The sequence below is a fragment of the Barbus barbus genome (assembly GCF_936440315.1).
Source record: "Barbus barbus genome assembly, chromosome: 34".
Taxonomy (NCBI): Eukaryota; Metazoa; Chordata; class Actinopteri; order Cypriniformes; family Cyprinidae; genus Barbus; species Barbus barbus.
Genome location: NC_136762.1, coordinates 5,338,682 through 5,362,104, shown reverse-complemented (window position 1 = coordinate 5,362,104; position 23,423 = coordinate 5,338,682). Strand labels below are relative to the sequence as shown.

The following is a 23,423-nucleotide window of genomic DNA, read 5'->3' as shown; positions in this document are numbered from 1 at the left end:
TAAAGTGGGGCAATTCCAACTTTGCAAGGACAGTCTGGCGCTTCTGACTCACAGCCTGTAAGTACGTTTTCTTTTTTAAAGAATTTTCCACTGATGATTCAGACGCGAGTTTTGAGCAGTGTAGAGTAGTGCTTGTTGTTTTTCGTTTCTCCGATAACAAATGCAGACATGGTTATGCCACTACGCGTAAAAAGACAGTATTAGTCATTATAATCAGTAATTATGTCCCCACTGGATGCAATAAATGCCTCGTTTATAATGGGTTTTATTGTTTTTGTATAGTTGCGCTGCGACACAGCATCACAATACGGTAAGGGGGCGTAACATTTCCATCTCACGCTTGAGGTATTCGGCCAATCACAACGCACTGGATAGCTGGCCAATGAGAGCACGCCTCACTTCTCAGAACGATGAGCTTTGTAAAAAATCGTCACGTTTCAGAAAGGCGGGGCATAGAGGAGCAAAAATAATGTACAATTTGTGGAAAATAATGTGTTTTTTGAACCTTAAACCGCATAGACACATTGCATTACACCAAATACACAAAATAATGTTCTTTTTAGCAACGTCATATGACCCCTTTAATCGTTGCAATGTTATTTGCGGCAAAGGTTCCCAAGTAATGATATCAGTGACTCTGTTGATGACCTTTCATGTACATAGCTGAGGTGATTTTGATAAGGCAGTGCATCTGTCATAAATACGTCCTGGCTGACAACACATTGAGTCATCAGCTGAATCTACATGGAAAATGGCAAGAATTCCCTGAGTACTTCCATATATAAAATGCAATACTGTACTTAAAACATTTTACGTTGTAATTTTTTTTTTTTTTTTTTTTTTTTTTTTTGCATGTTTATACCATATAATCACTATTTAAGCTGTAGAATAATTGCACACTTGTTTACTCTTGGTTTCAGCCTAAATGTTCTTGTCTTACCTTACATATAAAGTTCTTACCATGTAGAGAAGACCCCTACAAACCTTTAACTTATTTAAACTTAAAAGCTCATCTCTCTACACTCTGCAGAGATATTCAAATCAAGCCTTCTATGAAATGAGACTTATAAATCTCACTGGGCTGATCCCAGGGCTCAAGCTTTTCATTAACTTGCATTCTAGGCACACTGTATCTTTCACTGTACCAGCAGTCTATACCTCAGTTCAGCTGGGACCAGCGAGCAAAGGCTGCAGCCAAGTCAGTGACATGCCCATGTGTTTAACAGCGGCCGCCCACATCTTCTGCAATAAAACTGCCTTCTCTCAACTCTAGCGACTAATGTGGCCACCTTTCTTTCGATCTCTTCAAAAGTATATAGGGTTTATTTATTTTACGCTCTGTTGACTTTGGACCATGAACTGTGAGGTATACTAAAGATATTACTGTATGGGAGGCAATCATACTGCTTTTTATGTCACTCTACAAAGCTGTCGCTGCTCTTCAGAGCTGTTCAAAGATCAGCCGTCACCAGGATGCAAAGAATGAGCGAGGTATGCCGCAGAACACCTGTGTGTGTGCGTTCATTAGGGTGTGGGTGCATATGCACACACTCAAAGCCCTACATAGCTCTGATGTTATCACACACATGCTGTTATAAAAGACCCGGCACCACAATATTTTCACAAAGTCAAACAAACTCACACCTGCGGGAGCCCATTTCAAAGTGTCCACGCTGACCTGACCCCCATTATTTTACAAGACAATCCTGGCATGTTAAGTAGATGTTGAATAAATATGTACAAAAAGCGCATGATAAAAAGGGCTTTCAACCACTGTGGAAAGCAAAGAAAAAAACTTGTTTGGCTATTAGTAGAGAATCATCTGCACACATATCATTTCTGTAGCAGTTATTTACTATGGCTGGTTGATGAGTTGCGGCTTTGTTCAGTTCTCTAAACACAAGTATTAAACTACAGCTCATCCTGGACAATTGTGAAATGCAATGATAGCTCAAATTGTGTGATTTATTGACAATATTTTTTTTTTTCTGTATTGCACCAAATTGAATTTTTGAAACTTCATAAATGTGCAAACAGTAGGCCTAACATCCCTGAAAACATCACACCCGGTCCTTCATAAAGGCCAGACCTTTCATCCATTCATCAGCCTGAGAGAAAATGAGAGAGTTGATGTGAATGCAGAAGAAAAGAGGGAGTGAAAGGACGAAAAGGAGGGGTTTGAGGCACTGGCGAATGTGTTGATGAGGGTTGCTGCCCTCCTCTGAATGTGGAATTCTGTCTTCCATGCCTTTCCTTTTTTCTTTCAAAGCCCTGACAGGTCATTTCCTGATGGGAGAGAGCAATAGAGGGACGACTGCTGATAGATAGCAGCAGACAGATATGGAGGGAAAGATAACTTGTATCCTGTGAGGAGAACATAGAGGTGTGGGGAAAGATTTGAGAATGGAGACAACTTGACAGGAAGTAGAAGCCGCTGAAGTATAAATATGTACAAAGCCATTATCTTTGATTATTAAATTCTCATTTCTCCCGTTGTGTCTATTTATATCTCACCGCAGGAGCGGACTCGGGAAGCGTACACTGATACAAAGTCAATAACTCACTGCAGGGGGAAGAGTGTGTGTGTAAGAGAGAGCGAGATACATGGGAAGGCAATATCTGGAAACTTTCCTTTTTTCGAAGAGGACTATAGGCTTCCTGGAATTATCAGGCTCTCTCGTGTTTGCTTTCCACGTGTATGTCTGTGCAGATGGAGACAGGTCAGATACCGCACTGCTCAGGTTTACCGGAGTTTGTTTGTGTATATGTTACGCAGTTTCATCTGAGATGAGTTTTCAAAGTTATTGTGCATCCAGGCCTCTGTGGGACGCCGGAGGGCAGGCGTTGTGTGTGAGGGTGACAGGATGGCGACATGATGAATCTTCAAGGGTGTTCCTGTCCGTGCGAGGTTGTGCCGTGTGTGTATTCGGAGCTATGTCTGAAAGCAAGTAACATCATCCCTGTTTCCCCAGACATTTTTATATTTTCCATGACTTGATGAACGAGTCGCTGTCAGACTAGCCCAAGTGAAGATATTCATCTCGGAGAGAGAGAACTTCCAGGGCCTGGAATTGAAGTATAACCAGTATCAGGGTTAAAGGGCTTCCATAAAACTCAAACCCTGCCAGTTTTTCAAGTTTGTTTGTGTGTTTGCTAAGTTGTCCGAGCAAATTCACTTTGTTTCCCATAAGATTTGATAAGACTGAGAACAGGGATGTGGTTTGAAACAGGGTTGCGGTATTCTGGTTTAAACGTAAGGAAACAGAATTCAAAATAATTGAATTTCAAAGAAATGAATGCAACTTTTTATACAGAAATGGCAAGTTTGTCAAAATAAATTAAATTTTTTTTGAAAATGTTTAAAAAGTCTTGGACGGACGGACAGGTAGATGGATGGATGGATAGATAGAAAGATAGTCGCTGCCATTTTGACCCCATTCTTTCAGTCTGAACTATCTTTTTTGCTACTTAAAATATAATAAATAAATAAATAAACAAGGAAAGTATTTTCTCGAATGTATGCTCAGTGAACCATCAATTATTTTCTACTGTGACGTTCCTTCAGGCGCACACTAATTCAATTAACGTTAATGCGCATCAAAATCCTGAGATAACCATTCGTCAAATGGTGACATCTTTCCTCACCTTTTATTTATTGCCAACGGAACAGTGTAATTAGAACACCTTTGGGACGTTGCCCGTGGTAACCTCTGATCACAGCTCCACACACACAATAAGTGATGCGTCCTCTGGGGGATTTCTGGCCTTGCTGCAGTGGGTGGGTAGAAGCTCTGGCTATTGATTTGAACGGTGGGCTGATAAATCTCAAGGGAACCAATAAAAATAATTACGAAGAAGATCATCAAAGCTCCTCAGCCTTCTGCTTTGCACATGAATAAATATGTGGCAGAGCTAATAGAAGAGCGGTGGAGGTGGCATACGTGGTCATCTGTGCCCCAGAAGAAAATTTGATTGCTCTGATGTTTTATTGCTCTTTCATGGTTCTCAGTTATGTTTCTTTGAAGTATCAGATGGTTCTTCTAAAAACCCTTGGGGAAAATTTTAAATGTAGAGCTGTATATTTATGTAGAGAAGCTTAGATAATTTGGTAACTGATCTGAACAAAGTTTGAGATCTTGAGTAGATGTGTGTGATTTCCTGGATCTCAGGAGGGCTGTGATAGTCTCCATTTGTTCTCATTGGTGTCTCAGGGAAACAGTTTGAGATTTAAGAGGAGATACAGCGAGGAGATGAAGAGAACTTTATGGAAATGTACTGTAGATGGCTCAGCAGCAGGCTCGGAAGTAAAGAAAAGCGGTTCAAACTATACTATTTCTGTCCTCCACCCATTAAGTGGTGGCACAATGTGTACAAGGATGAAATTAGTCTTCTCGCCATGCAGGAGAGAAGAGGGAGGTTCTGCCAGTGAGCTATTGTTCTTAACCAGCCTGTAAACAATGACTAACATGACAGTTCACCCCCATAGGCTTTCTCATCCATAGAAAACACATCCTCCTCCTTGACTGATCCTGTAGGCTGCATATGGTGAGGAGGAGTAGAGGAAGACAGGCTTTAGGAAGCTTAGATGAGGTGGAGGTAGATTATGCAATTTCCTTTTCTTTTTTTTTTTGCTAAAATATACTTTTTGGAAAATGGATGGATATAAATTTCAGTAGTGCGTTACATGTCGTGTCAAGAATGATTATGAATGCATGAATCAAACTCGATTGGGATGTCGACAGTTTCTCACACGGGTTTCCACGCATCATGTGTGTGTTCCCCAGTCCAAATGTGCGTGCATATGCATATGTGCCCGTGTGTGTGTGTGGGCTGGGGGGTCCAAGGGAAGAGGAAATGGTTCTTTGAATGGTGTGCGCTCAGAGACATAGTAAAGAGCACTCTCCCAGGCGGCCAAGAGCACTTGATTGTACAACAAGCAATGATCGCATTAAGAGAGGGCAGCAGGAAGAGAGAGAGAGGGAAACAAAGAGACAGAGAGTGGGAAGGAGATAAATTGACTTTGCCAGTGGCTTAGTCTGCTGATGGGAGAAAATATGGAAAAAATTGCTTTTTAATTTTCATGTGCTACATCCACAAGTGTCTTAGAGTTAATGAAGTGTGTGTGTGTCTGTCTGTATGATTGACCCGGTTATAGTGGTCACTTAAAAAACAGGTTTTACAATTTCAAGAGTGGAAAACAGCATTTTTTGCCTGTATATCTGTAGAGGTCAATAAACAGCGCTGGGCTTTCAAAATGTAGTATAGTAAAAATTAAAGTTGTATTTTTCTTTCTCAATACTAAAGTTATTAGTTAGTATGTGAATAATATTCCCTTTTATCAGTTTATCCTTTATCAGTTTTTATATTTCCTTCTGTTCCTCACTTAACAGGGAAAAGCACAATTTTAGAAGCATCTGCTGAGCAAAATTTCTCCCTGGATAAAAAGACGAAAGAAAAAAATACAGCAAGCAGATGGCGCCTCAAGGTTCAGACGATTTGAGGTTGTAGATTGGAATACAAATTGGATTAAAAGAAATTAGACTAATAAAAATCGAATCGCATGGCAAGTGCAAGCATATTCACCTCAGTCATGTAAAAGTCTCTGCCAGTGGCTTTCGATTAGAAGCTAAACAGATGCTCCAGTGAGATAGCAGTTAATACACAGTATGTGTGTGTATGTGCGTTCTTGGTGGACATCGTCCCCCCCATCATCCTCTTATCTCGAACCACCCCATTTATCAGTGTCATAATGTTAATTAGTGGTTTGTTCATTTAGTGACTTACAACATCAAAATGAACTTTTTTCTGATTGCTGAAAGTGGGACATAAACATCAATCAGAAACAAAATGTTATAAAAAATCTTCATTTTAAATTCATTAAAAATTGGTATGTGTATAAATCGATTTTGAATTTCATTAGATCCCGAAGAACATGCATGGATACACCAATGTTGCATCAGTGTACCAAACTTAAATGAGTTTGACGCCTCAGGTTTTGAGGGATGCAGACTGCCAAGAGGGAGGGAGAAGGAGAAATGCGAGAGGCAGTGAGAGAGAGCAAAATCAGTGTATCTGCAAACTGCAGCAGAGCTCGGTTTCATATTATGCAGCACAACTTAAACATGAAACCTGGAGGATACAGGATAAGATCTTGAGCTGTCAGTAGCAAGTCCCTTGTGTGACCCCCCAAGTCTGCTCTGGGTACTGTGTGTGGCCCCACTTAGACAGCAGACATCTGGAATGATCACTAATCAATGAGAGGGAAATGGCAGGAATTAGCATAAATTAGGTGAAGTGGGAGTCCTCGCTCACTTTATTAGAGTCTGTACTGCACTGCGGGAGAGAATGTACCTTTAGATCACACTAAGACTCAGCAAAACATATTTGCATACTAACAAACAAGCTTCTGCTATGCTGTGTCCTGGTCCAACTGGTAAGAAGGAACAGCGTGGTTATCACATTTAGAAGTGATTCTAAACACCATAAACAAATGCTCTTTTTCACTGCAGTTCCATACATCAGCAACCGAAAGAGTTTAGCACCGCAGTGAACTCTTGTACATCAGCACTGCGCACCTGTCATCCCGAGAGAGGACACGGCCACCTTCAGCTCAAGCTTGCTGCTGCCGCTGGGGCTCTCATAGCGTAGGAGGTCCATTCCGCGCTCTGCAGTGGTTTATGTTGAACAAACGGCTAGCGAGCAGCTGTTTTAACAATGCTAAACAAACAAAGCTGCACAGAGCTGTGTGCTGATCTTGCTAGCATGCTACTCTCTCGGGAGGTTTAGAAAGAGCTAATGAAAAAGCTAATGAACAAACATATTGTGCTTCATTTGTAGATGTATCTTTTTGGTCTTGTTGATAATCTTGCATAATGCTCTTTTTTTAGATTTCTCTCTATGAAACTTGGTCATTATGGGGCCTACGATGTATGTTTTTTGGTCCCCACAAAGACAAACAATCACATGCTAAAATCATATCCCCTTCCCTTTTGCAGTCACTCCTAGTTTTAAGCGATTCCAATCCCTGAAAGAAGTCGAAAATCTGCATTTACAATCTCAAGGGTGTTTCCAAGCTAGCCATGTTCTATTGAAGCGTGTAAAGCTTACAGCATTCATCTGATGGCAGCGCTAGCGGCTCGGGCTTAGCATCTCTTTTTGGCCGGATTTTGGGGGGGATCAGGGGCTGCTTTTGTGCCTCTTTGGCCCGTGCCTTAGTGATGTAAATGCAGGGTGGCCTCTGACTTCTTATCTCTAGGGTTAAGGCTCACACTGCTCTTTCCGCAATCTATTATCATAAGGACCAGACTCCTAGCGTGGGCTGCTAGCGTTATCCATACCAAATGCAGGACCATGCAGGGGAACGTTCAGGGGATTAGCATTTTAACATAGTGTGAGTCTAAACCCCTGAACCTCTCTGTCACAGAGGGCAAGTCCCCAATGGCTTGCCAGCTCACTATGTGGCACCCTAAATTAGTGTGCTGGATCAGAGAGCTGGGTTGTGTTTTTGACATGGCTTTTCTTGGCTCAGAAACATTGCTTTTGTATGCTCGGTGAACAACTGGCAGTAGAGATAAAGGATTGTTTTAAGGGAGTATGCAAGTAAGATTTTCCCAACTCAAACCTTACTTTTTCTGTCTTAAAATTCTTTAGAGATTCTAAATGTTAGATTGGGATTGCCAAAACCAGTGGTGTCCAGTCCTGCTCCTGGAGAGGCACTGTCCTGAAGAGTTTAGCTCCAGCCCCAGTTAAACACGCTTGAACCTAATCAAGGTTTCTAGGAAGACTAAGCTTCCAGAAAGGTGTGTTGACATAAAATTGAGCTAAACTCTGTATGACATTTGAAAACCAGGAACAGGATTGGATATCCCTGGCTAAGGCTAATACTAATTGGTTTGATGCACTCTTGTAGAAGCTATATCCTGTTGAACATAGTCAAGTCACCTTTATTTATATAGTGCTTTAAACAATACAGATTGTGTCAAAGCAACTTTCCAATATAAAAACAGGAAAATAGTGTCAATAATATAAAATTACAAGATTAAACACTCAATTTTCAGTTAAAGGCATTTCATTATTGGATTCAGTGATATCATCGTCCAGCTCAGTTCCTTACATAAATGCAAGGTTTGACCTGACAAGTCTTTCTCTTTCTCTGTTTTACCAGGATCCCGTCTACGGCAGGAAGATTCTCCACCTCGGATCGTAGAACACCCCTCCGATCTGATTGTATCCAAGGGCGAGCCAGCCACCCTAAACTGCAAGGCGGAAGGGCGGCCCACCCCTACCGTGGAGTGGTACAAGGATGGAGAACGAGTTGAAACCGATAAAGATGACCCTCGATCCCACCGCATGCTCCTGCCCAGCGGCTCGCTCTTCTTCCTGCGAATCGTGCATGGCCGTCGAAGCAAACCTGACGAGGGGGCGTACGTTTGTGTGGCACGCAATTACTTGGGGGAAGCAGTCAGTCGAAACGCTTCACTGGAAGTAGCATGTAAGTATGCGATTTCTTTAATTATTGTCTTGCGTAAGAGTAACAATCAGTCTTTGAGAACTTGTTTTTTTCCATGAACCCTGTGGACCAGACTGCACTTTAATGTTCCTAAGCGTACAATTGCACAATTCTGCTTTTGGAATACCACGACGTTTGCCGCATAGAATTGTGATTTGGTATGGCATCTGACGGATTTTGTAAAAGGCCTGATTTCCATAGTTCCAAAGCAATCAGTGGAAACTATTTTGCAGTTGGCTTCTGACTTTAATTAGCTCTACATATGTTTTAACAAATCTTAGATATGTCAGACTGTTTCAGTACAATCTTCCAGGCTTGTAGTTTTTCCTTCTGACTGAGAAATGGAAATGATAGGGCATGCCAAAGAAGTGCAGAGCGATAGACTCAGATGGAAGAGCATGCTAGGTGTGGAAGGAGGGTTTAGACACTCTACACAGGAAGGCAGAATCTGGGAGGGGTGCTTATTGACAACCTGTAGATGGGTTCTGCTTTGAAGATGGGTCTCTGTTGGGTTGACTTGCATTTTCAGAGAGAGCACATCCCTTGGGATCAAATCCCCAAGCTAATCAGAGACCATTATGAGTGACAGCTAACCTGTCCTCATTTGCTTTTCTACTAGCCAGTGAGTATGCTATTTTAATGATAGGCCTTTTTGCTGAATCATTGCTGATTAATGGACTATTGTAGCCAAGAAACTCTTGGCCAGGCAGACCTTGCGCCGATCAGTGAATACATTTTAGCATCTAAAGGCATAAAAGCTGGCTACACTAGCTTAGCATAAAGGCCAAAGCAAAAGTCATTAGAGATTAAGGAGTATTGGTATTGCTCCACTGGGTTTGTAGTCTAGACCTGAAGTCTAAGTGAGCCGCTATCTTGAAGTTTGTTTCAACCCCGAGCTGATCAATACTGCGGCCTCTCTTATGCATTGTAATGACAATAGGGGCGATCCATCATTAAATAAGGATATGATGATAAATATTGAATGAATGGATAACTAAATTGGCTCTGTGTGCTGCCGCCAAGACCCCATGCAGTAATGAGAGGGTGTGTGTGTGTGTGTTTAGCTGTTGGAAAGGGTAACTCTAGATGAAGGGATTGTGGGAAGGTTTTGAGAGCCAGTAAATTTTGAATGCTGCTGCATTTTCTATTTTTAACCTGTAATTGATGATACAGGACGGTGATTTGGGTTAAAGTAGATGATGTTGGCGTTTAGTTTTTGCAAAGGGTACTTTCGAGCTAGCAATTGCGGGAAGCTTTTCAGTAATATTTTTGAATAAATGTTCTATTTTTAACCTGTAATTGATGATACACTACTGCGTTTCAGGTTATAGGGTATATATAGAAGGGTATAAAGTCAGTTTGTGTGTGTTGTGTGTTTTCACTCGTGTAGCTGGCAGGGGGTGTGTGTTTTCTCTGATCCTCTCAGCTCTTCCTCAGCCGGTGGTGGCGGCCCCCAGGTGCTAACTGTGAGACAGCAGCTTGATCTATCGATCGCACTAAGAGGGGTCTCCTTGCCTAAATGAAAATTCATGAAAAATTGATGAAGTCCCCGATTATTCCTTTTTTTCTTGTATCTTTCACTTCCCCCACTCTGTTCTCGCTAGCTCTCTACCTTTCCAGCCTGGTGCGAAGTCAGATGCTGTGTCTGAAACCTAATCTAAAAGGGCACTGTTTTGTGAATGAAGGTAACAAGACACTTGTAAGGTTTCCCTGACACTATAATGTCGTCTAATGATCCTAAACATTATTCAGACATAACCAAGCAAATTTTAAGTAGTCAAATTTTGATTCATATATATATCATCAGACACTATTTTTATTCTTTCAGCCAGATATTGGAATGCTTCCTACCTCCATATACGGCCTGCAGAGGCAGCATTTTTCAGGTTTAGACACAGTCTGAGTTGACTAAAAGAGTTAAAGTGAGCTATAGGATGTTTTATGACTTTCAGGTGAGAGGTGACGGGTCATAAGGTTAGCGGGACAGAGGATACTTAACCTACAGCAGGAAAGACCAAGAACTGTATTTAAACGAGACCCCTCAGCTGTGTTACGTTACACAATTTCCACTCATAAAGCTTCTCTACACTGGTGAGTGATCACAGAAGTTAAGCCAATCTAAACCGATACAGCTCATGTATCGCTCCAAGCAAAATATGTTTCATCTGTCACATCGTAGAAATATTCTGAAGCGGCGCTGTTTGCTCAAGAATAAATGTTGATTTTATAGCCAGCTGTGTATATATGATCTATATGAAATACTCCTAGACTCACATATGTATAAAACGTTCACCTCCAAAACAAACAGCTGGCCTTCAGTGACAATCTGAAAAATGTGGCGAATGTTTCAGACTGTTTTGCGACGATCGTTTTTTGGGGTTCCGACTCTGGTTACAAACCCAGTACTTTTTCATATTTGTGTCACAAGTCGTTTGCTGTTGCGATATATGGTTCCGTCTCTCTCCCTCCTTCTCGTTTGGGGTCAATCCGCACCCCCGCAAGCTGAGTGAATGGCTCTGTTGAAACAGATTGCAGGCAGGCGTTCGCCGTGGACCACTGAAGCCGCCTGATCAGAGAGACCCCAAGCTGGGCTGCAGGAAGCAGAGAGAGGCCTGTGAAAGGAGCTCGCTGCATTATTAATAACAAGGCAGATTGCAAGGAGGTGTCCGCTGAAGCAGGATTATCTCAAACGCTTGTCTTTAACAATTGACCATTAGTAATGCCACAAAGAAGATACACAGATCTTGTTACGGATGTTTGTGTCCTAGAGAGTTTAAAGCGAATGTGCAAAAGGGTTGATTTTGTCGCTGATTATTCAAGGCGCTTATCTGTCTCAGCACAATTCTTTGTTTCATGTAAACTTATGTATGTGGGGTTTAGAGCTTTTGTCTCTTAAAATGGTCCATTTCTTCATTTAAAGGTACCGCACATGTCTTTCCACTTTCCTCAACATAAATGAATCACTTTCCTGTCATTTATACGGTCTTAATTAGAGCATAAGAATAGAAGAGTGGAAAAGGTGCTGACAGACCATAGGGAGCGATTGGCTGAATCCCAATTCGCATACATCTACTGTAGCCTAAAGGCACGTACTTTGCTGGTGATGCATACATGCTTGAAATATATTAAGTACATATATGGCTTTTTTGTTAGCATTACAGTGTTTGTTTCAGAGAAATCAACTTCCTGTGTGAATGGCATTCTTATAATTGTCTCTGCAGGTTAAAGGGGTCATATGACGTTGCTATAAAGAACATTATTTTGTGTATTTGGTGTAATGCAATGTGTTTATGCAGTTTAAGGTTTAAAAAGCACATTATTTTCCACATACTGTAAATTATTGTTGCTCCTCTATGCCCCGCTTTTTACAAAGCTCATTGTACTGAGAAGCGAGGCATGCTCTGATTGGCCAGCTATCCAGTGCTTTGTGATTGGCCGAATATCTGAAGCGTGAGACAGAAATGTTACGCCCCTCACCGTATTGTGATGCCGTGTCCCGGTGCGACCACACAAAAACAATAAAACCCACTATAAATGAGGCATTTGTTGCATCCAGTGGAGACATAATTACTGATTATAATGACTAATACTGTCTTTTTACGTGTCACGTTGCATCGCGCCACGTAATCATTACCATGTCTGCATTTGTGATCGGAGAAACGACAAACAACAAGCACTACTCTACACTGCTCAAAACTCGCGTTTGAATAGTCAGTAGCAGAAACATACTTACAGGCTGTGAGTCAGAAGCGTTAGACTGTCCTTGCAAAGTTGGAATTGTCCCACTTTATAGAAACCGCCTTTGTGCAAGTCAGCATTGTACGCTACTCTTCCAGGTTCAAGAAATATTCCTCCGTAAAATACACTGCACACTCTAATATTTGGGTTGAACTGTTCTGGAACAGTGTTGTAAATACAATTTATCCTCTTTTGGAAGGCCAAACAAAGTACTTTCGCTTTCACAATTAAACACAGCGTCTCCAGGAAATGGCGTCGATGGCAGCAACAATACTACAGTGAGAATAATAGCCCTCTTTCTTTGCGTATATGTTGTGTTAGTGGTGTTTTACAAATCTTCCCACACCGTGACGTAGACATGTGGGGGTGTGTTTGAATGAGCCGTTTTAGGGGGGCGTGGCAGAGTCTTAACTTTTATAAAGAATATCTCATTGGTTTTGAGACTTTAGTCTTCGCAATTTCAGGGATACACAAGCAGCTTGTAACACTCCAAAGAGAAAGGAAAACTTGAAATCGCATCATATGACCCCTTTAAGCTGGGCATTATTTTTTAGCGTTTAGGCTAACAAAGGTATATTTAAGAACTGCTATGGCAGTTTCGCCATTAAATTGTTCATTTATTTTTTCTTAAAATTGAATAAAAATAAGAGCACAAGGGGTTGTGGGAAATATTAGCCGACTTAGCATACACTAACAAACTTAACTAGATGACTCTGTTCAGAATCAGAATAGAAAGTGAATTTGGATTATCTTGAAATTAGCTTTATTTGGCTTTATCTTTTTGTTATGTCTCTGAAAAGGTTTTCTATACTATTTACTCTGTCTCTCTATGGTGTATATGATGGATACATTTCGGGCTAGGCCGCACCCTGTGGCACTCCTTGCTTCTGGGAAATATATTTTGTTCTTTTGTTGCTATTTTTCTTTCTGTGTCTTTATGTCTCTCTCCCATTCTCTCTTTCTGTTTCTCTCCCATGGTCTTTCTCTTCTCGGGATAAACTGGGTCAATGAGCAGGTTCATAAATCATTGTGAAGACTATGTCAGACTGAGGCAAGCCCTGCTTTGAATAAATTTGCCAAAGTGGTGAAATCTGTGGTCGTAGCTTGTGTACGGGCGCTATGTGACAAGCCACAACTGGGGCGCACAGTCATCCAGGAAAATGTTAATTAGCCCCCTGTATCTCTTCTGAGGTGGAGAGGTGTGTGCATTATAAATCTGAGGGTAAAAAGCTTGTTGAACATGGGGGCATTAATTAAGCGTATAAGGTGTGAATGTGTACGTGTTTGTGTCTGCTAATGGTCCGCACTAATAACAATGTGAAAGTGTTCATTTTACTTTGAATCTTAGCGACAAAAAGTGCTGTTTCGTTCACTTGTAACCTTTAAAAAGTATGCAAATGTGGGAAGGGTGAAACAGATGTCATTGCTGGTTTGTTAAAAGGCCACCAGCTTGGGATTGGCTGGCGTTTTTGAAAAGGTTCTTTTGATACGCTTCAGCATGGCACTTCAGCAATTAAGAGTATCGTTAGGCAGTATTTGGAACTGGTAAGATGAAGTAATTAGTGGAAAAATGGTGCTTTCTTGTGTTGAGCTTTTCTGGTGCGTCTCAAGCTGTTTGACTGTGTGTCCGGCATCAGTAAAATCTAATAAAAGAGGATGAAAATAATTGGACTCACACAGCTAGAAGGGGTGGGCGATATGATTGAAATCTTATATCACGTTAGGAGTAATTATATATTATTTTAACAATATATACACTACCATTCAAAAGTTTGAGGTCAGTAAGATTTTTCTTCTTAAAGAAATTAATATTTCTAAATTAAATTGATCAAATGTGAATATGTATAAACATTTATGATGCTGCAAAAGATTTATATTTCAAATTAATGCTGTTCCTTTGAACTTTCTATTCATTAAAAAAAAAATCATTGTTTTGATAAAAATATTAAGCAGCACAATAACATTAATAATAATAAGAAATTTTTATTCAGTACTAAATCAGCATATTAGAATGATTTCATAAGGATCATGTGACACTGAACTGGAGTACTGGAGTCAATTTTTGTTTCCTTCCTTTTTCCTTGCATGTAAATAACATAAAGCTCCACTTCCCGCTAACAGTATAGCAAAACATCCACTGGTTGACACAGTTCTGCTGTAGTGTGGTGTATGCCATCATACCACCCATCCCTAATATCTAGACTACAAACGCCCATCTGTCTTTTAACATCTCATCTGTTGGACAAGTGAGCGTGGTGAGTGAATTAATCAAACACAACGCATACATTTGTCCTCATCCGCCTGATTGTCAATGTCAGTGTCTGTCTGGGTCATCTGACCTGCATTCCAGTTATCCTGGGATCTGGATTCTGCAGGTTCTAGGGGTTGGTGATTAAGTTGAAAGCAGACGGATGTCAGGATGCATCCACGGCCCACAGGGAATGTTGGTTTCTGATAAGAGGGAGGGAGGGTGAGGTGCCAGCAGAGAGGTGGAAGAAGAACGGATCTCTAGTCTGTGATAAAGGTGAAAGAAATAAAATCCGTGATAGAATGTGTCAGCGTTGTATATCTGCAGTGCTGGAGTCAGCGCCCACACCATAAAGACCAACCTCCTTATCAGCAGCATGTTACGTTACACACACATATACGCCGGCTGCGGTGAGATGGAGCCATGCAGATTTGGATGCATATCTTATGGTCACATCTTAGTGTGTGCGAGACTAATCGGTCAACTGTGTAGATGATATTAAACGATTCTTCATTGTATGTATATGTGGAGGAAGCCCTCTGGAAAGGAGATAAATCATTGGTCCCATGGAACCCTAGAAATACACCCAGTTTATACACGCACACACTGACCTTTCTCATTCTTTCTTTCTTTCTCTCTGTCTTTTGTAAGCTCACTCTTGTCCCCTTGTGAGTTTTTAAAAAATGTTATGGGATTTTGCCTCAGTTTTTGACAGGATAGCAGAGAAACTATGGGGTAAAGAGCGAGGGTTGGGAAAAATGGCCTGAAATGGATTCAAGCTACTGTTTTAGTCAGTGTTAGGTTGGAGTATGTGCATGACCTGCCAGGCTGGATCTCTGACTGTTTTTGAGTTTTAACAAAAGGGAGAAGCTCAACTAGTCTGTAGGATGTAAATATTTATCTGATATTGTTGGTATGATAATATGTGATTTTCCAATCTGAAAATAGGTCACAAATGGTATTTTGGGTTTAATAATTTATACCAGTTATTATTTAATGTTTTGTTTTTGTTATATGTTTGCATTTGGCAGATGCTTTGTCCTTGTGCTGCATTTAAGTTAAGTATTTTTTGTTTTGTTTTGTTTTTATTTTTGGATTTGACCAATTTTTGAAGTTATAAATGTAAAATTTTATTTAAATTTTTTTCTTTAATATTCTTTAATAAATATATGTATATACAGTTGCTCTCAGTGGCTTTTAGAGATGTACAGTGGAATGGATTTACGCAGAGCAGAGTCCATTATGATCAGATGGTCATTGTGGATTAGCAGAAAGGATTTAGCCTCTTGTCTTTTGAATAAACAAATATTTCTGCTTTGTTCAGTTTGTTGTGTCTGTATCCAGTGAGATCCTACACTTGATCTGAACGGTACAGTAGAAACATAAAAATATATATTGTTTTTCACAGTCCAAGCACTGTCATTTGCATTTTGTTGTTATGAGAATGAGTTTATCTGTTATCTTATTCTCTCGCTAACTATTGCCGTGTTTTTGTACATGCATCTCTGCTAATCTCTCTCTGTGTGTGTGTGTATGAGTGTTACATAGATTCTATGTGGTCTCTATGACCCTAAACTACTTAAAACTCCATTACATGATTGCCGGCCATCAAAAAGAGCCCGAAGCTATGGCGAATCATTCCGAATGGTCATGTAAATCCAGACTATTGACTTCAATCTGCATTTCCAGACCACAGCAGACATGTTTGTGTCCCTGTACTGTGCCAGGCATTCACCTACTAGAGGTTCCTCTGCGGTTCCTCGTCAGGTAGAACAAAAACATATGATGTTTTATTAACAAAGTTCAGGAGGAGCACGTCAGATACTTAACCTAATTAAACACAAGTGGCACGTAATCAAGTCAATCAACTCACGGATATAAATACAGCTGACATACCTCCACTCATTTGACAGTCTATCAGCATCCCTCCACCACCCCTTCTCCACCAATATCACTAAGTTCTCACCATACCACGGGGGGATACTCTGGGTTCGGGCCATTCCTGAGCTCAGAGCCCTTCCCCAGGAGAGCACGCCAACTACGTATTACCATACTTGCCAAATACGCATTATGTAACTCGTGCTAAATATATGTAAGTGTGAACTCGTGAACTAACCATGAGGTTGATTCCCATGAGATTGCTGGATTCTGACAGTCTTCTGCATGGGATTGGATCCGATGACCCGTAAAGACCTGTCAGATCCCTCCATCATAATTCCTTAGCGTTCAGCTCGCTACGAAGAGCAGATACCCCTCACCCTACGAATGCGCCACCGCTGTCTACCCATAACCCCTGAAGCGAAGCCTCCTGGGACCCCCACCAAGGCCTGTAATCCATCATATGTATGTGTGTGTGTGAGCACAAATTCAGCTCCGCCCTTAATTGAGGACAGAGGAAATTGATTCAGCTCTCTGTTGAAGCGAACAATCTGTTATTTTCTCAAAGAAAAAAAGTGCTGTGCCGAGTGCTGATGGGGCAAACTCTCGCGCTTGAACACACACACACAGTGTACAAACCGCAGTGCCGTTTCAGTGGAGTGTCATCATCAGAGAACGCTTCCCGTCGCTCTGATGGATGATGTGTTTTTGAACCTTGCACTCTGGTCACCTACAACACAACTCAATCAAGCTAGCCGCCTGAAGGTATCTGTCGTCTCCGAAACTGGCATTTAGATTGTGCCAACTTTAGCACCCTTCTCTCAAACTCCCCTTCTTGTGCAGGACTAATAGTGCATGCGATGCTGTTGTGACCGTGTGGTGTTATCAGTGCAGTTATTGAGTTTGACTCTTGTTACTCTGGGAGTACTGCGGGAGTGTGAGTTCCTACTGCCGTCCCGGACAGCTGCGGAGAGGAGGAGGGAACGGTAACCTAAGCTTCCTGTACCGCAGCGTATGTCGTGGGGATGAAATCCAAGCCCCCTCCTGTCCCTTGTCTCCTTCCTGCTGGTGTTTGAAATTGATAGGCGGTGTGGGGTCCTTCACAAGGCTTGGGAGTTTATGAGTGTGATCTAAAGAACAGCTGGAGTTGGCCTCTGGACGCTCAGTCTGCGATGCAGCCCCGAGAGGGTGTCAATGAGAAAATTTGTCAGTCGTGAAGACCTCTGCCCTCATATTTATTTCTTCATCAGTTGTGTTTCAAGTTAATTGCCTGTTTACTTGCAACTTATAGAAAGCAACAGTCGGGTGCCAGAAGTAAAAATAACATTTATTTTCTCCATAGAGGAATTATAAACCTTTACAGAGAGACTTACTGTGAGCCAAAAGGTTGTCAAACAATGCTTTTGTTGGAGCCATCAGTGTGTTTCAGATTATAATTTTTTTTTAAAATCAATGCATCTCATAGCAAAATTCCTGGTGAAAAGCTACACCACCCATGATTCTTGAAGAAATCTCCAACAATCAGAAAATTGTACCAAAAAAGTGGACGGAACTGTTGCAATCTTCTATATATCTAAAGGCTTTTTTCCCCCCAAAGATTTGTTCCAAAGGGCATCTTCAGCCCTTCAGGTCCTCATCCAAGGCTTGTGAGCCTGTGAGCAACTTTCTGAAAACTAAAATGATGAATGGGACACCCCATGATCTCATGAACTTCATGGATGAAGGCCATGGAACTGTAGCTTCACATTAAGTGCACATTTGGGACACGTCCGTATTTTTCAAGGCTTCTTACACTAAATGTTATCCTGATTTTGTTATTCGTGACCAGTTTTGACCTTTTCTCTGATCCTATAAGTTTGCTACTGTTTCTATAAGACATTTTATATGTAAATGAAGTCTGTTTTTATTGGCAAACCTCCCCACATTATAATTAATCTGGGCAGGCCAAGTTGCTGCCTATTGATGTATGTAAAATGTATAGGCTACATGAGTAGTCGTATATTAATGAGTTGTGTCGTTAACATGAGATCTTCATTTTAATGACCTGTTTTGAGCATTATAAGTATGTGCAACTTCAAGGATGGTGTGAATATTGTTTTTACCCACTTGTTATTTTACCAAGACATGCAGATTGTCTCATCATGCATGTGTGAATATTGAGTTTATTTAGACCGTGATCTTTATTTAATCTGTTTGGGCTAGTAATATCGCTCTTACTAGCGAGGCAACGAGACAAACAGATGGACTGATAGACATGCATACACACACACCACTTATAAACTTGAAAACGAGAGGCAGAGGGACACATGGATATGTTGGGCATGCATACACACACACACACACACACACAGTACTGTGGCTAAAGGCCAAGTGCATAGAAATCAGAACAGCTCCATTCAAATGCAAAATAGAGTCTTATCTACAGACTGTTTTTCTCTGCTCTCCTGTGCTCTACACCGTTCAGGGCAAAACTATTATTTGGAGGCGTGTGCACGTCTGTGTGTACACACTGGTGCCTATATAAGGTTATATGTGTGTGTGTGTTTGGATCTGAAGTGTGCACAAATGTGAATTTCAATGTGAAGGTCCATTGGGGTTTCATTTGGGCCTTTCTTCATTGGTTTTCTTCAGGATTTTTGAGTCACAGTTTCTTCGAGGTTACTTGTGGGAGGTTTTCCTCATGCTCTGTTCATTTAAGGTTTTTCCTCATTTTACTAGGTCTTTTATCGTTTCTTTGGAGGTTTTCCTAATGGGTTTTCAATGGAGATTTTCCTCATAGTTTCTTACTGGAGGTTTTCCTTTGATTTTTATTAGGTATTTTCTTATGGATGTTCACTGTAGGTTGTAAATATAGTTTTCATTGGAGGTTTTTCCTAGTTACTTTCTCATAAATTTTTACTGGAGGTTTTCCTCATGGGTTTTCACTGGAAGTTTTTCCTCATAGTTTCTTTCCTCATGATTTTTACTAGGGTTTTTTGTCATGGATTTTCACCGGAGGCTTTCCATATACAGAAGATTCTCGCTGGAGGTTTTCCTTCATGATTTTCACTAGATCTGTTCTCTTGGATTTTCACTGGAGGTTTTCCTCATGGAAAACTTTTAACTGAACTCTTTCCTTATGTTTTTTCAGTCACATTTTTCATAGCTTTAACCTGATCAGAGTATCCAATATTCAGCCGTTAGCGCCTAGAGGGGCCAGTTTCATCCGTGAACCACATATCATCCGTTATGTCCTACTGTAAAGCGCCTGGCAGTCCACTTTCTAAGATAAAAGCTGGTAAATTGTTCAGATCAATCACTTTAATTTGTCTGCCACATTGTTATCAAGGGTTAAATGCATTTATTTAATGCTCCGTTGTGGCGTTTGTTTTTTGTTATTGTTGAGATCAGCAGTGTTTCATCCTGATGTGGTGTGTGTGTTAGAGAGGATGTGTTTGGATGGTTTAATATCAGATTACTGACCTGCACAGGAAATGAAAGCAGATGACAGTGAGTGATCACCTTGTGAGTGCATTTTATGTGTGTGTGTGATTGACAAGCTGATGCATTTGACTCCCTCGATCTTTAAGAAACATTAATAGTCTCCTGCTCCCGGGTCCATATATCTAGTGCGTGTGGGTAAGGAGAGGATGAATTATGCATTTGTAGCAGACTATGAAAAATGAACACCTTCAGATTCTCATCTACATAAATCTTCATTGTATTTAGACACTAGCTGCATGTTTACATAGTGAATACAGACCTGGTTATTTATATTTGTGTTTCTAGAGGTTATAGATTCCTGCTGACGTCTAAATATGCAGGTGACCTAACTGAGATTCAGAAAACATAACCCCCACAGTGCACCAAGTGAGAGTAGTCGAATTGCTCCATATGTGCCAGCCTGATGCATTAATTGCACACTTTAAAACTCGTTCTTTTTTCCTTGCCATTTTATTTTGAGTTCCTAGCAGTTTTTTATTTCTACCAAGAGAAAGAATAAATTCTCTGACACATTATGAATATTGATTTGGCTCTTTATAACAGAACAAGCACCGCAGAGAAGCATGCTGCACATTAGTGCTCGGTTAGCACTAGTAATTGCGCACATATAGTCACTGTAATTCAACTGGAGAATCACTCATGTGCCAACATATACAATCTGTTATTTCAGCAGCGACATATACACAAAGAACACATTTGGACCCTATAATTATGCATATAGATGTGAGGTTAGTTGGAGACAACCACCCAGATGTATTCAAACTGTAATTTAGCTTTAGACTCTATGCAAAGCAAATCGCAAACGTTATGCAAAATGAAATCTGCAGCATGTCGCATTCTGTGATTCAAATCCCAGCAGGTGGATAACGTCTCGGTTCTTAAAGTCCGCTTTAGTGCTGTATAACATCACATTGAACGGCCCTGTAGTATTTGGACTCTCTCAACCAGACGAGAGAAATGAGAACGGTCCGATAATGATTTCCTGTAGCCGAGCCTTTAATCCCAAACACAATGCTTATCTCTGCAGTGTAAAGCATGTGTTGTGTGGTAAGCCGGGTTTCAGATTGGCCTCTCTCTGAATGGACAGTCATTGAGGAGTTGTGGAAAGGCCGGTGTGGTGGTGTGATAGCAGGAGCTTCTCAAACTCAGTAGCAGATCATCTGCTGGAAACGATTTGTTTTGCTTTGTTTTTGTTTTTTTGTTTGTTTGTTTTGTTTGGTTTTTGTTATATGTTTGCATTTGGCAGATGCTTTGTCCAAACTGACTTGTGCTGCATTTAAGTTAAGCATTTTGTCAGGTTAACCCGTGGCCTTTTCTGATAAAAGACTGAAAAATGACTGCTTATTTATTTAATGTGTGTGTATATATATATATATATATATATATATATATATATATATATATATATATATATATATATATATATATATATATATATGTATATGTATATGTATGTATATATGTATATATATATGTATATGTATATATATGTATATATATGTATATATATACACTCACCTAAAGGATTATTAGGAACACCATACTAATACTGTGTTTGACCCCCTTTCGCCTTCAGAACTGCCTTAATTCTACGTGGCATTGATTCAACAAGGTGCTGAAAGCATTCTTTAGAAATGTTGGCCCATATTGATAGGATAGCATCTTGCAGTTGATGGAGATTTGTGGGATGCACATCCAGGGCACGAAGCTCCCGTTCCACCACATCCCAAAGATGCTCTATTGGGTTGAGATCTGGTGACTGTGGGGGCCATTTTAGTACAGTGAACTCATTGTCATGTTCAAGAAACCAATTTGAAATGATTCAAGCTTTGTGACATGGTGCATTATCCTGCTGGAAGTAGCCATCAGAGGATGGGTACATGGTGGTCATAAAGGGATGGACATGGTCAGAAACAATGCTCAGGTAGGCCGTGGCATTTAAACGATGCCCAATTGGCACTAAGGGGCCTAAAGTGTGCCAAGAAAACATCCCCTACACCATTACACCACCACCACCAGCCTGCACAGTGGTAACAAGGCATGATGGATCCATGTTCTCATTCTGTTTACGCCAAATTCTGACTCTACCATCTTAATGTCTCAACAGAAATCGAGACTCATCAGACCAGGCAACATTTTTCCAGTCTTCAACCGTCCAATTTTGGTGAGCTCGTGCAAATTGTAGCCTCTTTTTCCTATTTGTAGTGGAGATGAGTGGTACCCGGTGGGGTCTTCTGCTGTTGTAGCCCATCCGCCTCAAGGTTGTGCGTGTTGTGGCTTCACAAATGCTTTGCTGCATACCTCGGTTGTAACGAGTGGTTATTTCAGTCAAAGTTGCTCTTCTATCAGCTTGAATCAGTCGGCCCATTCTCCTCTGACCTCTAGCATCAACAAGGCATTTTCGCCCACAGGACTGCCGCATACTGGATGTTTTTCCCTTTTCACACCATTCTTTGTAAACCCTAGAAATGGTTGTGCGTGAAAATCCCAGCAACTGAGCAGATTGTGAAATACTCAGACCGGCCCGTCTGGCACCAACAACCATGCCACGCTCAAAATTGCTTAAATCACCTTTCTTTCCCATTCTGACATTCAGTTTGGAGTTCAGGAGATTGTCTTGACCAGGACCACACCCCTAAATGCATTGAAGCAACTGCCATGTGATTGGTTGATTAGATAATTGCATTAATGAGAAATTGAACAGGTGTTCCTAATAATCCTTTAGGTGAGTGTATATATATATATATATATATGCCGATGCATGATGTTGATGAAAATCTTGCATAGTACTTGCAACTTCTAAGTCGTGGGTTCAATTTCCAGGAAGTAAATGAACTGATAAAATGCGCATCTTGAGCACAATGTATTGTAAGTCACTTTGACTAAAAGCATTTCCCCCATACATAAATGTAAAATATTGTACTGGCCCATATTTCAATATCCCTAAAAGTATTTGACATTCTGTTCTAATCACCAAAACCCTCCTCTTGCTTTCTCTCATCCTGTACACCCTCCTTTTCTATCATCCCTCCCTTGCCGCCTCCTTGCAGTGTGTCTAACGGTCCACAGACGATAACCATTCCTCCTCAATCTTTGAACCTGACCCCTCCCCCTAAAGGCACATGCAAATCAGATACAGGGGCCTCGGCAGCAGCTAATGAAATTAGCCCCATGTTACCCATACGCTTTAATAAGTCACTTGACTCGATTAAGGATCTGATGGTGGGGGATGTGGAATGGATACAGTGAATCTCCAGCTCGCCCGGCGGTGCCAACCCGGGTGTTGATTATCATAAATATTCCCTGCCACACACCTCAGGCAAAATCCACACCCCAATATCCCCCTTTTCCTCTCAACACTCCTCTTTCCAGGCCCAGACGCCTCTTTCGGAGGCCTGGCAGGCAGTTCGGAGGAAACGTGAGGAGGGGGCAGGGCCAGCATTGTGCTGTCATTAACTTTCTTTGACTGGCAGCTGTCAAGCTGGCTGAGCCCCGCCCCCCTGCTGTGCTGCAGTCTCCACCTCCCATCCCTCCATCATTCTCTCCTGTCATCGCCCCATCCCAAAG

General features: G+C 41.1%; 1 protein-coding gene across 3 annotated transcripts in view; it reads left to right on the top strand.

Moving 5' to 3' along the window:
- The window catches only part of LOC306854270 (roundabout homolog 2-like), a 346,492-nt gene that overhangs the window by 153,496 nt on the left and 169,573 nt on the right, over positions 1 to 23,423 (top strand). For all 3 annotated transcript variants that reach the window (XM_079392145.1, XM_079392146.1, XM_079392144.1), the window contains exon 2: positions 8,165 to 8,491. In XM_079392145.1, the coding sequence (XP_079248271.1) occupies positions 8,165 to 8,491 (327 nt within the window). The remainder of the gene's footprint in view (positions 1 to 8,164; positions 8,492 to 23,423) is intronic.